This window comes from Aphis gossypii, chromosome 2 (genome assembly GCF_020184175.1).
Source record: "Aphis gossypii isolate Hap1 chromosome 2, ASM2018417v2, whole genome shotgun sequence".
NCBI classification, from domain to species: Eukaryota; Metazoa; Arthropoda; class Insecta; order Hemiptera; family Aphididae; genus Aphis; species Aphis gossypii.
This window is the reverse complement of record NC_065531.1, coordinates 9,587,594-9,605,711: the sequence shown is the minus strand read 5'-3', so window position 1 is coordinate 9,605,711 and position 18,118 is coordinate 9,587,594. Positions and strand designations below refer to the sequence as shown.

At 31.6% G+C, this 18,118-nt stretch overlaps 2 protein-coding genes across 13 annotated transcripts in view; both read left to right on the top strand.

The window, feature by feature from the left end:
* The window catches only part of LOC114120346 (Fanconi anemia group J protein homolog), a 273,602-nt gene that overhangs the window by 92,202 nt on the left and 163,282 nt on the right, over window positions 1–18,118 (top strand). The gene's annotated exons all lie outside the window — the stretch shown is intronic.
* The window catches only part of LOC114126047 (optomotor-blind protein), a 49,832-nt gene continuing 45,678 nt past the window's right edge, over window positions 13,965–18,118 (top strand). The window contains exon 1 of one of the 12 annotated variants that reach the window (XM_050201553.1): window positions 13,965–15,241. In XM_050201553.1, the coding sequence (XP_050057510.1) occupies window positions 14,664–15,241 (578 nt within the window). In that variant the 5' untranslated portion in view covers window positions 13,965–14,663. The remainder of the gene's footprint in view (window positions 15,242–18,118) is intronic. The other 11 variants (XM_050201561.1, XM_050201556.1, XM_050201554.1 and 8 more) reach the window with 11 other exon arrangements.

The following is an 18,118-nucleotide window of genomic DNA, read 5'->3' as shown; positions in this document are numbered from 1 at the left end:
TCGATTTAATATAATGCGTAACATCCCTCCCATAAATACTATATTATATATAAATAGGTACACGTTGCACATGAATAAAATTCGTTTTCATGAGCTTTTTTATAATATCTTATATACAATATGCGCATAAGTATATCCTATATCGTATACATATATAGTGTATTATTATAATATATAGTAATATAGACTACCTGCAGCAGTATTATATTGGAATTGTGAATAGAACTATATACATATCTTATATAACAGTAAATGCTATTGCTCTCACCAACTTGCATAACATATAGCCTTTGTTATAGAGGTTTCTATTTTTTGTATACAATTACATCATTTAACGTCGTTTTGGTGAGTATAGAAAGATTTTCTTTTATTACATTACGAAATTTATGGAAAAATTGTATTCAAAAATTTAGGAATCTTTCGGTACTTATTACACATACAATTATTATACAAGATGTGAAAATATGAAAATTCTAATTCTTTCGGAAGTTTGGTGGCTGGGGCACACGATTCATTATATTTCATCATTTCATATAGTGTACTGCATTGCAACACGATTAATAGGTAATCGCTTTTTTCAGAGAAAAATAAATAATAGTGAAGTTGAGTCAAGTGACGTGATGGGCTATTCTATACTGTGTGTTATTATATTGTATATCAATAAATAATTTAAATAATGTAAATTTTTTAATTTTTGCTATGAAGTATTCTTTTTCGTCGTAATTTTAATTATAGTATCATCAGTATCATCCGGTTAGTGTACAGTGTATACACATACAAATAATGAAATTGTATTACCTATATAGGTATATATAATAGTTTATAATTTATATACTCATTAGTTATTAATGCTGGAGAATCGAGAAATATAGTAGGTACACACTATACCATATTTTTTAAAATGTAAGTACGTCTATATTTTAATCTATAATATATATATATATAGTTTCATAACGCTATAATACAACTAATATGATGTACCTATGTCCTATATACAATATTGGATTATCTATTTGACATTTTAACATACAAGACACTCGTTAATTTAGAATATATCATCTAACGTACAGTATAGTTTATTATTACGTTATGATTGTCTATGTAAAAAATATTTTTTACAATAATATTTTATTTTAATAATAATAAGTATGTCTTATACGTTAAATAGATCTATAAAATAGTGTATTATACACGCGATCAAGACGGTCATCTTTGCACTACTTCTACAAATTAAGATAAAATAAATAAATAAGAGGATAAAGCATGATGCAAGGCATGTGCGCCGGAGAAAATCGAAAATTATTATCTTCAACTTACGCTATGCGCACAGTGAAGGGTAGAACGGGTAGACCATTGGACAGTCGTACGTGATAGATTCGAAACTCAATTTGGGTAGTCCATATATTATATAATAACATGTCGTACATTGTTGTCCATATAGCAAAAACACAATATATACAATATTACATACATAAATAAATTCCTGTGCGGAGAATCAAACGGTCGGATTGTGGTCAACGACTGAAAAATCCCCAATATATCGTGTATATGTATTATATAATATACCTACTTACGGTTGGCGGGCGAAGAGCCTCCCAGTGAGACGCAAATGAGATTATAGAAAATCGTTGGTACCGATATATACACCGCGCGCGCAGAACACATAATATTTATACGCATATTATTATACCTATACATTACGTATATAATGCGCGTACAGCGATGACCGCGTATACCACGCGTATACCTACATAACTATCATATATATATATATATAACGCTCAGGCGAGACGTATACGCGTAATATTCTGCACATGCCTATCTGTATAAGAAAACGTATAATACGGTTAAAGAAAACGAAGAGGAAATATATTAATAAAGAGAGGAAAAGAACAAAATGCACCACATACAGCGAACGGCTCGAGAGGAGAACGTGCCGTGTCGTGGCAGTAAATCCAATAACGTATACCGGCGGACCGTAAGTCCGCCCACCGGTGTGCTGGGGACCGGTTGTCCGGCCGCCGAGGCCAAGCCCACCTTCCCCACACGACCGCGGACCGGTCCACCGCACAGAATCCCATGGCGGAACGGAGACGGCGACGACGACAAAATACCTCTCGAAATATCTACCGCGGCGACCGTCTCCGTATAATATGCCATATATATATATATATATAGCAAACGACGACAACAATAATGTAATAATGTTCGTGAAGAGTATGTATATAGTGTACGATATAATATTATAATATATCAGGTCCCCCCACGCGAATATAATAACATTATATATTGTAAACGCCTAAACGGCGATCGTTTATATTATAATATGTTCTCTCGTCTGACGACGTCATAATGATAACAGGGTATAGGTCACAGTCGGTGTGGTATATACCTACGAGACATTCGTGTTAGCAGTTATTATTTAATAATAATATTAAATCATCATTATAATATATTATAATATATTTTCACGTCGTTTTTTTCGCCACGGGCCAAATAACGCTCGTCGACGTGCGGCCGTGAAATAAACACGTGACGATTAATCGAATATTATTTTTTTCCCGCGGTATAGCATTGCAATGTAGTCATGCCTCGTTATGCCATTTTGATCGTTTGCTATTTAAACAATACGTAATTATGTGTGCGTGTGTATGTTATCGGACGCGCCCGGGTTTCGTCCAAATTTCGTAACTAAGGGAGGTTTTTTGATAACAGCGATCATTGGTCACGATGTCCGAGAATATACACGATTTTGGGTTATTTTGGACAAAAATTTAACATTATTGTTATTATTCGGGACACGTGTAAAGTGATACAAAAAAGTCGATAATGAAAAAAACGTTAGTTACACGTGATGTAACCGTGACAGTATAGCGATGGTATTTAAAAAATTAATTAAATAGTTAAACAATATTGTATACATCTAGTAAATAGTTATATCATAAAATATCCTGATTTTGGTTTTGTTGTAACTTGTATACAATATTGTTTAACTAAATAATTTATTTTTTAAATAGGATATTATACAACATTTGTATTCAAACAGATTAAAATTTTTGAAAAACTGAACTCGAAACTAAGCTCGACCACTCAGTATAATATGGTATTTATACATAATTTAAATATATATACATGCATGTTGTATACCCATACTCCGACTTATTATAAAAATATCGTATGTTATTATACCGATCGTTGTCTACAGGGTGGTCTCACCAGTTTTATTTTAAACGATTTATACGTCTGACGTAAAATACCTACCTACATAATATTTATTACATACATCACGATTTGGGACCCACAGTTTGACAAAGAGCTATGATAAATGTCCCAATGAATCCTCCAAGATTATCATAATCAGTTGTTCTGCAGTCTATTTCCGTTCACAGCTAATATTTATACATTATTTATTTTTTTTTTGCGATAACCGATAAATTATACATTACACCTATATTATTAAATGATTAATTTTTTTGAATTTAAGTAATAATCTTTTTTTTATATTTTATAATGGAAACTTATAAAAATATCATATTTTTATAAATAAATCTGAATCAACTATTATACAAAGGTTTCAAAAAAGGGTTTGAATTGTATAAGTTAAATCGATAGCATGCAGGTAAACGTTCTAACAATCTTACGTTTTAACTTTTCAGATTTATATCTTTTTCGAAGCTCGTAATCGAGTTAAGACAATTGAATTGTGAGTCGTCGATATTAACATTGACAACATTGTATAGGAACTTGATATGCGGCCCAGGCCTTGCACTTCAGGCTGTTGGGTATTATTTAAAAAACTTGATAATCCAAATAATAAATATTATCAAATTCTTATTGAATGTACACTAAATAGACAAAAAAAAAAAATGATGAGTTATAATACCTCACTATTACTCAATTATACGGTTATCTCAGTGATTTCTAGTTTCATTGTGTATCGTCAGGTATAGTAATGATATATTGATATACAGCAAAATCTTGTTGAAGAAACAGACGAACGGCTCGTGCGCGTATAATTATAAGTATAATAATAATTATCCGTTCACCGTTTCATTACCCATCGAATTACAGACAATAACAGGTAACAGGTTTCTAATTTTTATCTCGAGTTGTATCACGCTCCAAGACCTTTTACTTAGGATGAACAATACAGAAAACAAATTATGACATGTGCCTTTAACATATGCGTTGTTATGTGGTTTTCAACCATATTTTTGGTTTTAAAAAAAAAATAAAACTATAGTAAATGATTTAATGATATATTTGGCCCACACCAACGCCTAAATAATATATAACTATTATTTCATATTTTATTGGCATAAAACAAAATGTAATAACCTATTCTTATTTAATTTACCTATAGGTGAAATAACCACACGGCAGTCAGTACTCAATTATACCACTTGGTAATTGCTGTTATTATATTATAATTTATTTTTAAATAAGAAAAGTAATAATAATGAAGTAATTGCTTTTTAAATACTTAATTTGTATAATATGTATATTATAGGAATACAATGTATGTACGAATAAAAATAAAAAAATAATTTAAAACCAAGTAAAAATACTATTGTATTTTTAATATTTATAATGATTATTACATTTTTTGGTACCCTACTACTTACATAGCTACCATCCATTATAGTATAACTTCAAAAACACTATGACACAAGAAAATATTAAAAACAAAAACATTCAAAATATCTTTTATACGTAATAGAAACAATCAATGTTATAATTATAGTTTCTTTCTTGAAAATAATAATGCTGTTTTGTAGAATATTGTCATATTTTCCATATTATTTTAAGACGGTATATATTAATATTATTAATAATAATATGTTTATGGATTTTATACGGTGAATAATCGATATAACGTATAATATTCTACATTTAAATGTCAAATATTCGTGGAAGTAACGTAGTATTCCGTTTTTAGCTTGGTATAATATGTTCACATAATATAGTCATTCTTATGAGTTCCTTTAATAAGTTTGTAGTAATATTTTCCTATAGTTCGATTCTGTTACGAAATATAATTAATTTTATTAACTCCCATCACGATACCAGGTAATCAGAAATTCTTGTCACAAAAATTATAGCGAGAGTCCCGTTTTGATCGAATGAATTGAGTAACAACAATATTATTATGTTTGAATCATTTGAAACACGTATTTTTTCGTTCATATTCCTCTGGACATGGTGTTAACTATATTATATACAATGTTCAAATTAAATGATTATATTCAATGGTTCACATTATTAAAAATTAAAGCCGTGCTTAATAAACCTGTATATTTAATTTTGAAGTTATAATGAGCCTGATACGATATCAAATTTTCATCTAATCCTTACATTAAATATTAAAAAAAATTATGCTGATTACCAAACTGTTATTGGTTAAAAAAAAATTGCTCGTTAAACTTCTTTTAGTTTAATATTATATTTGTAGTAGGTATCGCGATAATGAAACTAATAAGTAATAATATATAACGATATTACTGGTATATACTATATTATTGTGATGAAAAAAATAAAAATAAACCGTGAAAACTGGCTTTAAAATATTTAACGTTTTCCCCAAGGGTGTTGGTCTTGAGCATGCGGTTAAAACGTATACAATGTGTATACGCAGCGTAGGTGCCTCCTCCGAGTGCCTATATACTGTGCGTGTAATTTAAATAATATTGCTGTGGTTGTGAGAGGAAGACCACACATGGTGAACAATTGTAAACATATAGACATACATATAATATACGAATCAAAAAATGTATCCGCCTTTGACCACAGTACGCGGAAAACTATTTCGTCAATAATGTGTGTGTGTGTGTGCACAAGCGTCCATCAAATGACACACAATAATATTATATTATCTAAAATACCGTTTTCCGTGCTGTTTGTAAGTTGTACAGCGGTTGTCGTTACATGCAGAACCCTAATAATAACGCACTGTTTACGTTCATAATATAATAATATTATTATGATTTAAATTTTATTATACGGAACGCTCACTATTAAAGAAAACACTAACTTTTTGAAAACAATTAGAGTTAACTCTTCGTCAAAAATTTGTTTTGTACATAAGTACTTCAAAAGAAATATTCTAATTTAAAACAAAGAATTAGTGAAGTACACGTTATCATTCATAAGAGTAAACAACTTTAAAAATGATATAGGTAAAAAAAAAATATTATTTTGTGACAATTTGAAATTATGTAGGTAAAAACAATATCTTCTAAAGTTCAAAAACATAAATAGTTTTTAAAGCGAGTGCGTCATATTATGTAGATCACTCGATATATAAATGAGTTTACGGTTAGTATTGCAATATTATACGTCTGCAGTGCATTTTAACAATAAATAATTTTTGTCGAGACGTGTGTTTGTACCTGCTATTACAGTGCGTGTGGATTATATAACATCTGAACATCATGTCGTGTATTTAATTTGAGATTTTATTGTGCGCGCTAAACGACCGAACACTGCGTGGTAGGTATTTTATGTTATAGTGATTATACACATTTATACCTAGTCGTAGTATACGTATTACGTACCTAAATGGTGTACAAACCGACATAATATTATTCCCTCTCCGTCAACGCGTTCTTACAGTATACACGGAAAACGAGCGTATAATAATAAAATAAATATTATATATATATATATTGGAGAATTTAGTATTATTTTACAGTCGTAGTGATGGATGTAAAACATATAAGACTAAAGTGCGCTGACGTATACAACTGTTGTACATAACATATCATAGGTATAGTAGTGTCATTGATTATAATATTTTTATTTTTACTTATTAACATAATACAATATTTCACGATTGTCCCCATCATAATAGCATAATGTATTGTAGTATGCATATATTATATGTGTGTTTAAATATTTCACGCTATATACCTACTGGACTGGTATATAGCACTAGCAATAATATAGTAAAATATAAATACAATGTTGATAAAAAAAAATTATAATAATGTGTTATGATTTTTCGGTGTATATTGTTATGACGTACTATTATCAATAAATTAAGTGCCTACTGCCTACACACTTTGTAGACCGGCTGGTGAGTGGTGAGTACCTACGTGGTTTATTATGGTATTCGGACTTTTGACACCCAGAACATTTGACACCCGGCAATATTTTATTGATATCGGACATTCCACACTTCTTATTTATAGAACTGACGACGATCGTGGTATAATGACGATTATATGCGGTTTTTAAAAGTATGTCACTGTTTGCGTGTTATTTTATTGTTAGTTTGGACATTTTAATAGTTATAACTAGGGCTCGGATGTTGTTGCACTAAAAATGTTATAAAATTGATTGCATTATTGCTGTGAAAAAAACCCAAAATTGCACTTAAAAATTGCAATAAAAAAATATTTTGTACCAAAAAAATTAAAAAAAATATTAACGAGTAGATAATAAAAAAGATTCAAATTCAAATTCTCGTCAGTTGTCATTAAAAATCTAGTAAATTGTCCAGTTTTCTTATTTTTTCAGAAATCTACAAATAATTTTATTAAAAATTAAAGCTTTTTATTTAAACTATTTTTTGATTTTTTTCTACTAATTAAATGGTTTTTCCAGTTACCGCCGACGACGACGGACAAATAAGCCGTCACGAGTCACAACCAATAAAGCCCGACATAACCATAGATTAAACCTGTATAATCTAACAAAAAAAAAGTGAAAACACAAAAAAACACATAAAATTGTATTGAAAATGACAATAATTAACAAAATTGCAATAAAATTAAAAAAAGGTCAAAAATTGCAAAAAGTTGCACTTAAAATTTTTATGTATTAATTGGTACTCATTTGAAACAAATTTATAATCTACTTAGCAACGAATCCGAACAATAGAAAAAAAGTTGCAAATGCAACAACATCCGTGCCCTAGTTATAACTTATAACTAAGACAGTTAAATCGAAGTATACTAATAAATTGAACTTATAAAATGTTAAAGAAGTAGATTCCGAAATATTATATTATGTATTTATTTAGCTACTATTCAAGAGTATACAACACGAATTTAATACATTACAAATTGTACAGCTCACCTTGCAAGGTATGGAAACATATTTTATGTAAAACTTGGTAGTTGTTAATACAAATTCTGAAAAATTGTTTTTTAAGTATTCTATCATATATTGTATGTTATCAAACATTAAATTGTAATAATTGTATTTATATTATTGTTTAATCATACTATTATTACATCTTAAACAATATATAGGTATTAACCAAATTTTACAAACACAATCTTACCTACCAGTGGGTGTTAAATGGTCAAAATATTTCCTATATTCGTAGTTTATTATTACTCCGTTGTAACTTTTAGTATAGTAATAAACTAATAACTAATATTTATAATATTACTATGTAGGTCGTAAACTATTATAGTAATTAGTTGGTCTAACAACACATATGCTCAGAACGAAAGAGTTAAAATTCTATTATATAATTAGTAATTACTAGATTACTTATCAAAATCGTGGTTTTAGAGATTAAAGTATCATAAAAATATGCAAATAATTACAATTAATTTTTATCATTATTAGATACAATAATAATAAGAAATAACCACAATGCGTATTATTGCGTTTTGCTTTGAAATAATTATTACGTTCTTGGTTTATTACCGAGGCCCATACAGACGTATACAACTGTTATCGATCCGTTTTTCATTTGATTAAATCTGATGGATAATATTATTGAACCTCAACGACAAATATCATTTGATATAATTATTTATATTAAGTAATCAAATGTTGTATACTATTCGAAATCGGGGTAAAACGATGTTTGTCTAGTTTAAGTGCGCAGCGCTTGCTTAAATATCAAACATTACATTAGGAGGGATTTAAATAATAACATGACATAAAAACATTTATTTTTCGACATATTATACAAACTTTCATATTATTATATTCAAACAACAAATTTTACGACCACAGTTGCGTCGCCGGTTGTTTTGCTACTAATTCACAACACATAGTTTTAGGAAAAAAACGCATAAAATAACCATCACCGACATAATAATATATTATACATCCCGAAACGACCGAAACCCCCTTCGACCATATATATCCAAACCCTCAGACGTAGCAGCTGCGTTGATGATGTTTTAGTAGTCGTTTAAACGGTGTTACTGTTGCGCAGGTATATATGATATTATATACACCGAAGTGATAAAACTATTATATAGCTAACAATATCATATAATACTATTATATTATTATGCCTTTTGTGGACGGTGTCCAGAAGATAGTTGTAGGTATACGCACATGGCGCGACGAACACGAACGATAAAAAAAAACAACAAATTAATAATAAACCAATTATATACGGCCGTGTAATAGTCGACCTTCGTCGAGTCCGGCGACGGCGACGACGACGACGACGACGACGACCGCGACGACGGCCAAACCGGTCGACGAGGACCGGATGAGACGCGCGACGAACGAACGGACGCACGCGGTTTCCTCTCGACTGCCGCCTCCGTTGGACAAAAACCCGATTTATTATTATCATCGTTATTATTATATTATTTACAAATGTTTTCCGACTTGCCGTGTTGAACGCGTTGATACCGTTTATACCACCCCGGCTATATAAAATCGTCTACACGATATTATTATATTATGTATATTATAATTAATGTAAGTATTATAATATATCAGCTGCTGTCGTCTAAGAATACAATAATCAAACTTAAAAGTAATAATAAAAGTCTTATCACAGTTGATTGAATAATACGGATTACTTTAAATATTCAATTAAATAATATTATAATAATAATAGGAGGTATAGAAAATGTTGAATTCCAAAATAAAAAATTCTTATTGGAGACGTAATTATCAATTCTTAAAGTATAAATTAATTACAAACAAATTATTTTTTTTATTTTATTATTAGTAGTTATTTAATCGTTGTTTACTATAAGAATACCTGAATACGATCAAGTTGCGATTAAAATTTTCAGTTTTAAAAATGTCACGATCCCTCTCATACCATCACGGTGCATGCTTATACAGTTATACTGAGGGGTGATCAACTCATCGTGTAATTCGTAATTTTAAAATTAGCTATATAATATTATTGTACAAGTGGCGTAACTATGAGATATAATATTATAATATGAGTGATGTACATTATGAACAAACCTTTTTTTTTTTTATTGCTTATTTGTTTTTATTTTATAATTTTGGTACTTACTGTATATAGATATATAATTGGTGCGTGTCCTTTAAACTTATTTGGTCGCCAGTTATCCAGTGAGCTCTGAATAGTATGATAACCATGAATCGTGATACTTACATAGGGATGCATATTACATATAATTATAAAAAACAATAAATTATTACAAATACCTATGTTTATTTTTTTTACTCTTTGTCTGCAGTCGCTGCAATAATACAAAATAAACAGATAACCCCCCCACAAAATGGTATTACTTAGGCCACTGATATGTATATTATACGTTCTGAGCTGAATACAATTATTATAGTATTACATTGTATTTTATGATAGTGTAAAGGAGGTCGTCTATCACCGACGCTATGGGATTTTGCTAAAAACGCGATTCGTTTACGCGTGAAATAATAATAACAAAACCATTTATGATGGTGGGTGCATATTCGCGTACATGAGCATTATACGATTAGTGTAATATATATTATTATTGTTATATAGTAGGTACCTATACACGATAATATTATATTAGTTTTATAAAACATTAAATGCGTGTGCCGCGTAGGTACGTGATAGTATGTATATATAATATGACGATCAATTTCAGTCTATCGATTACCGAGGAAATTAAATTCAGTTTTATTATTATATTTTTATACAATATACCTAAATAGGTATTACTCGCCGTTGCATATATATATAAATCGCCTAACAAATATGCGCTTACTACTATCATAATAGGTTCTATGACGTTTAGGCCGTTTAGCTGCGTTGTGGAAACGATTATTTCATAATCTCGTAATGCGCGTGTTTCCACCGATTTTTGAACCCCTTCACGCGCAGTTCACGCCAAATAGCGCATACAACATAATACGGTTATACTATAGCTATATACAGAATTATATAATACAATAAAGTTTGGGTGAGTTATCGGTGTGCCGACATTCTATATAGGCGTATATAATAATACACACGACTGCGAGGCCTGCAGGTTCGAAATATCCTCTGCTGCAATAAAAATATAATATGTTATTATTTTCGAACAAACTGCTGCATGTCGCCAACGACAACGTGCCGAGTGCTGACGGATTCGGGCTTTTACTCGTATACGAATATATGCATAATTATACGAACGCTATATTCCAAAATATATTGTTTATCAAAAAACTTAAATGCATGCTATTGCCGTACCCGAGCAAGTCATAATAATGGCCAGGTTCACATCGCAGCTACGTCGTCTGTCGTGTCATCATGTCCAAAAATTCAACCCGGGATGAACCCGTCCGTCAGAACTCCGCGTGAATTTCCCGGTATATCATGGTTAGTGAACGATTATATATACCACGATTACGTGCAACGATAAAAGCAGCCACGCGACACGTAGCCGTGAACATATAGCGTACGCATAATTATAGGTATTTGGTACACCCATAATATTATAACCATATTATTTATAATGTCGACTTGGACAAATTATTTTTGGTATGAATGGAATATCTTTGAACACTGGGTATTGTATGCAGCTGGTCTATGTATAGTCCCTATAATATATACCTACGCATTTGTATTTATAAATGTTAAGAAATTCACGGTGTAAGTTTTAAATAACTCAATTTAATAATATTACTTATAGGTATTAAATATAGAAATACTCGGTTTCCGCTGCAAACCTGTGTATAAGCGTAGGTAGAATTGTTACTTACTATTTATAGTCAATATTATATTTTATGTAATATAGTATATTTAGATTTTAGTCTATATAATAGGTTCCAAGTACAGTGTTATTATATTATAAGGGAAAGGCATTAAGATTTTGTCAATTTGACTGTTAGAGGCGCGTTGTTGTAACTATAAAACAATTAATCATCTATAGTGTTTAAACAACATTGTTCTATAAGATTTTAAAACTTTTATATATTATCTGAAATATTATGAAGAACAGGAAATACAACTAATATACTTATCCCAAATGTAAAATTAATTTATTAGAAATAAATCATTTTGTAGAAATGTGAAGTGTTAGAATTCAATAATATTATAATAGGTATGTCCAATATGAACTATGGTCCATTATTTAACACGGAACATTAAAAAAAAAATATTTAGTGCTGAAATAATATTGAATTATTTAATTATTATATATTTATGCACTTTATGTCTTTATGAATGCTGTAAAATAAATATAATAATATGCTTTATATTTATCGTCAGCATATGGTATACTATAATAACTATAATATTATATTATTCCAGTAAATTTTATGTATATTTATTTATATTAGTTATTATATGCGTAAGCAACAGATGGATACACTTTAATTAAATGTAATAATCGCAAACATTGCAGATAATTATTCGAGTTAAAAACAATGAATTTAGTGATATAATGACACAATAATAATAATAAAATTGCATTTCATAGAATATGTATAGATGTGTTCAAAAATGTGTATACTATAGTTATAATAATATTTAGTTTATATTAACGGAATTTAATTAGTGTATTTAAGCGGACAACTCGTGTCCGTGTTTTATATGATTTATAATAACTTACCGGCATAATATATGTTTTGATTATAATATACATACAGCTAATACAGCTAGTAACACACTGAATATTCATCATTATCTTATTTTATTATTTTATAAATAGTATATTATAATACAAATAATAAGTTTAGATTACAAGAATTGCTAATGGTAATTTTCAAGAGGTGCTATAAAATTATTATAATCATTAAATAATATTATATAGTTTATAAAATATAATTATTACTCGCTGTAGCTGGAGAATAATATATTTAAGTATGAGATTATAATTAACAAAATATTGCATATTATTATCATGATGTACCTATATATATATTATATTATATACGTATAAACGATAGGATATTACTTTAATAGGTAATACCTATATTAGATTATTAATTTTCTAACAAAAAAAAAAAAAAAAAACAAAAAAAAACTGAAATGAATACTCGGACAAAATTTAAAAAACAGCAAGTCGTATCCAAAACAAAATAACGGATATCTACTGCGAGCTAAAGGCAATAGATATCACACACGCTGCTGTATGAGGGCATATAATAGTGCGCGGACAAATGCTGCGCCCTAAGTAAAACGTCGGCAGCTTTCTAATCGCATATTGTGTATTCGAAATCGTACGCGAGAAATATCGCGAGTGGACAAGAAAAAAAAAAACGGGCCCCGCAAAGGAAAGGCGGACGCTCGCGCGCACACTGTATACGCACGTGAAACTCGCGGGCGCACGGCGTATGTACGACAGCACTATACGTACGACAGTACGATATAATATTATGCCGAACGGTCGCGCGTAGGAGGATGCGTGCGCGTGAACGTCGAAGGGGGCCGGCGGCGGCGTCGACGGCGTTTTGCGGTATAGCGCGGCGGCGGCGGCGAGCGAGGGCGGCGAGGAAGGGGCGCCAAAAGTCCTCCGGTCGTTACGTCGGACACATACACGTAGGGTGGTGGCGGCGGCGGCGGCGGCGGCGGTGGTGGGCGCCGTATTTTAACACCGGCGTCGTCGTCGTCGCCACTGCCGCCGCCGCCGCCGCCTGAACAAGCGTTGACCGGCGACGGCGTCCCCCACCAACGCCGCCGCAACCGCGTCGCGTCCAACACGCACACGCACACTCGCAAGCGCGTGACGTGTACACAAACACAAATTCACGCACACACGCGGCGGCGCGCCCGCACAGTACGTCGACGCGAGCTCCGTAGGTGTGTGTGTGCGCGCGTGTGTGTGTGTTGACGCCGTTGCGTGAAACCGTCGACGCTTGCCGATTGGCCGGGCCGGTCTCGACCAATCCGGACGCGACTCTCATTAACACTCGGACCGGGGCGTCGGTGTTGTCACATTGCCGCCGCCGCCACACAGTCAGTCGGCACCGAGCGCGCTAACCGTTGTCGTCGTCGTCGTCATCGTCGTCGTAGTCGTTGTTGTTGTTATTATTGTGGTCGTCGTAGTAGTAGTGTGATCGTCTCTATACAAGGCCCCCCTGTGTTTGCTTATTATTCGCGCGCGCACACACACGATTGACCGTCATAATTATTTACGTTAATACATATATATATGTGAGTACGTGAATATTAATAATCGTCGCGTTTAATATTATTTTTTTTTTTTTTTAAAACTTTTTCACGTTCGACGCTCGAAAACTGCACTCGTCAAAACCGCGTGCGATCAACAACGGCCGACCACCGTCTCGCGTGTGATAATCGATAGAAAAATATTTTTCTGAAACAATAACGGAAAAAAAATTTCGACGTCGTGAAGAAAATATTAATTTCGCTTTGCATCGAATTTTTTTTTTCTACGCCGTACTCCGTCCATCACTCGCCGTAAACATTTGTGAATGCTCGTACAGGAGTCTGGTCCACCGTAGTGGCTGGGTCAAACGGTAACGGCGTGGACGGCGTGGCTGTTATGCGGTTCGAGCAAGCGGACCTCAGGTGCCGGTCACCCCGTGGGGCACCGGACACCCCGCAGACCGCTGCCGCTATGACCGGTGGCCAACGTTCACCGGACACATCGTACACGGCGGCCCGTGCGTCGTCCACCGACTTTTCCGTCAGCTCGCTGCTGACGAACAACAACAACAGCAGTGGCGGCGCGCCGCCGTCCACGGTGCAGCAGCAGGCCGGTGGCCAGCAACAGCAGTATCCGCCGCCGCCTCCGCCGCCGCCCGGTCTGTCGGCCGCAGCGGCCGCGGCGTACGCCATGGGCGCCTGTTATCCGGGAACCATGATACCCATGCCAAAGATGCATCACGCTCCGCATCATCCGGGTGCCGGTAGCTACCCGGCCGAAGAGATGCTCGCGTTGGCCGCGGCCGTCGCGCACGGCGTACACCATCCACATCCGGCGGCCGCGCTACCCCGTTCCGTGGTCAGGCCCGAGGATGACGGCGTGGTCGACGATCCCAAGGTCACGCTGGAGGGCAAGGATCTGTGGGAAAAGTTCCACAAACTCGGCACCGAAATGGTCATCACCAAGTCTGGCAGGTCGGTCTTAAAAAAAATATATAATTTTCTTTTTAAATTTAATCTTATAATAATAATAATAATATATTATTTACTTACGTAGTCGCATATAGACACATATAGGTAGTTTATGAGTAGGTAACATAGGAAATAATATACCTAATATGATTCGTATTATGCTGATTTTCTTTTTTTCAAAATAGTCATTTTAGGTCAATTTTTTTTTATCGCGCGATTCCATAATATTATTTCGGTAATAATAACAATTTCATTATCTCAACCCATTAACGATGACTATAATCTAAGTGATTTATGTTAGGTATTCATAGGATTCGCAGTAGGTAGTTGAAATAATTAATAATAATATTCCAATAATATCAAGTTAATCATAAATAGCCAACAAAGTTTAAATACATGGACATTTTATGTTGTGGCTCAAAATATTTATTTTATTGACAATGTTTCGATCAAAATTCTTAATATTATACTACCTACGTTATATTACAGAATCCATTATTAACTTAAAATATATTTACGGAATTAATTTTTTTCCCTAATGGTCAATTTGTGTCTTAAATATTATATTGAAAGTAAAATATAGGTTGGTTAATATAGTACTATATAATACAAGTATACGTATAATAATAATTATTTATTATTTTTACATCTAATTTATGTTTTATAATTATACTTTTCAACTATCAATCTGCAAGTTAAATTTTATAATATACACAATACACGAGACACAAGACATATTATAAAACCTAATAAAATGATATTTTTGAAAAAAGTATACGACTGATATAGTTTACAATTGTGATTTTTTCAACAACTATTAGCTATAATCTCTTCGTGTCATCGTACTTAAAAATAGTCAAATATAGGTATAAAGTATGATATTGTAATTATATCATGGTTTATAATGTTATATTGGTAAACAATATATATTACGTTACCTTGGGGCTATAAGGAAAAGCCAGCGCGCAACCCACACGACCAAATCGCCTTAAACATTACAATGTAAATATATAATATATATGTGTACGATCTTTGGCGCCAGACGACAATTAAACCTTACATTATGGACTCGTTTCCATTATGATGATGATTATGATGATGATGATGACGATGATGAGTGCGACGACGATGTGCCTAATCACTACCGACGTCGTTGCTACTGTTTTTTAACTGATGTAGTAAAAGCGTTATAGTTGTAGCATAGCACTACGTAAAAAAAAAAAAAATAGTTAAAATGGTTTTGGCGATTTCTATAAATTATTTTACTAACACGCAAACTGCTAACTCTTTTCGTTTGAAATGGAGTATATTATTTTTGAATTTTTACTCATATTTTACCTGGTTGAATGTATTAAAATATTTTTTCATTATATATATATATCAATTTATTATTGTTTTTAATGTTTTGTGGTAATTCGGAAAAATGTTATTTTTACACACTTAAATACAAGTTCAAAATCATCAACGATTTATAACACGCTTACCTATATGTATATAATATATATTTGTGCTATAATATTTTATATTTACAGTTTCATTATTATTGTTGTTATTTGCTACCTGTGCTTTCTCAACAAACAATAATCATTTTCGTTTAGTTATACTCGATTTAGATGCAAATGTATTTTATCCAACCGTATAACAGAATAAATTAACTTAAACGTCATGTGAATAGGATACTAACAACTTTTGTCTGAAAATGCAATATTTTAACTATTTATATATTATATAGTATTTGTTTAATTTTTTGATCTATCGATTGCTGAAATTTGATCACTATTGAAATGAAAATAACTTAATAATATTTATTGGTAAATTTAAAATTATAGGATGTACTTATTTGTTACCTATTAATAGTACGTAGGTATTACCTACTATAATATTGTAGTCGCATATTTGTTTACATACTTGGCATGTTGGTAATGTTTAATTATGATTAGTTATAGATATATATAGGTACATATTTCATTGCACAATTATTTTACTTAATGATATTGTTATAAATATTCATATTGACCATGATAGCTAAATATAATACTGTAAATTCAAAATATAATTCACCAAAAAAAAAAAAAACTTGTGAATATTTCTGTTTTTACAATTGATTAATAATGCCTTGTATTATTTACTTCAATAAGCATCTAAGTTGTTGACTTTGTTGACAATGTTGACACCATTCAACGATTAGGTTGACAAGGTTATAAAATCAATTATTTGTTTGTAAAGTTATTTGATATAATTTATATAGTGTAAACGTTGCATATTTCTAGAGTCCAGTTGTAGAATATACATATAATATATATATATAAATTATAGTGTTCTACATAACTTTTATTAAATATGCAAGAATAGCACTTGAATGGTTTGCTTTTATGTTCAAAGTGGATATTATTTAAAACACAGATTTTAATCAATTTAAATTTTTTTCTGCACGTTTTTGCAAAGAATATTTAACATTTCCTAACTTGTTATACAATGTAAACACTAACGTAAATCTTTAATAAATTCAACATTCAAATAGATATTCTAAATTTTAAATTTAAATTTTGTTTATTTATTAGTTAAATTTCACACATTTCCTCCCCACAGTTAAAATCTCAAATGAATGTCTCATTTCTCATGTTATAACTTGTGTTTAACTTTAAATAATATTATAAATTAATTTGAAGGTGCTTATAAATAAGTATAAATTACATTATAAATTATAATAAATATAAATATTTTTATGCCAGCGATTCTACAAATTGTTTTCTCCAGTTATCTTAAAGTATTTATTAGGTACTTTATTTAACTTTTTAATTGATAAAAATGTGGGTTTTATATATTTATTTAAATCTCCCTCTGTAATGTATCTAACTTAAGTTTTGTATTAATTGATTT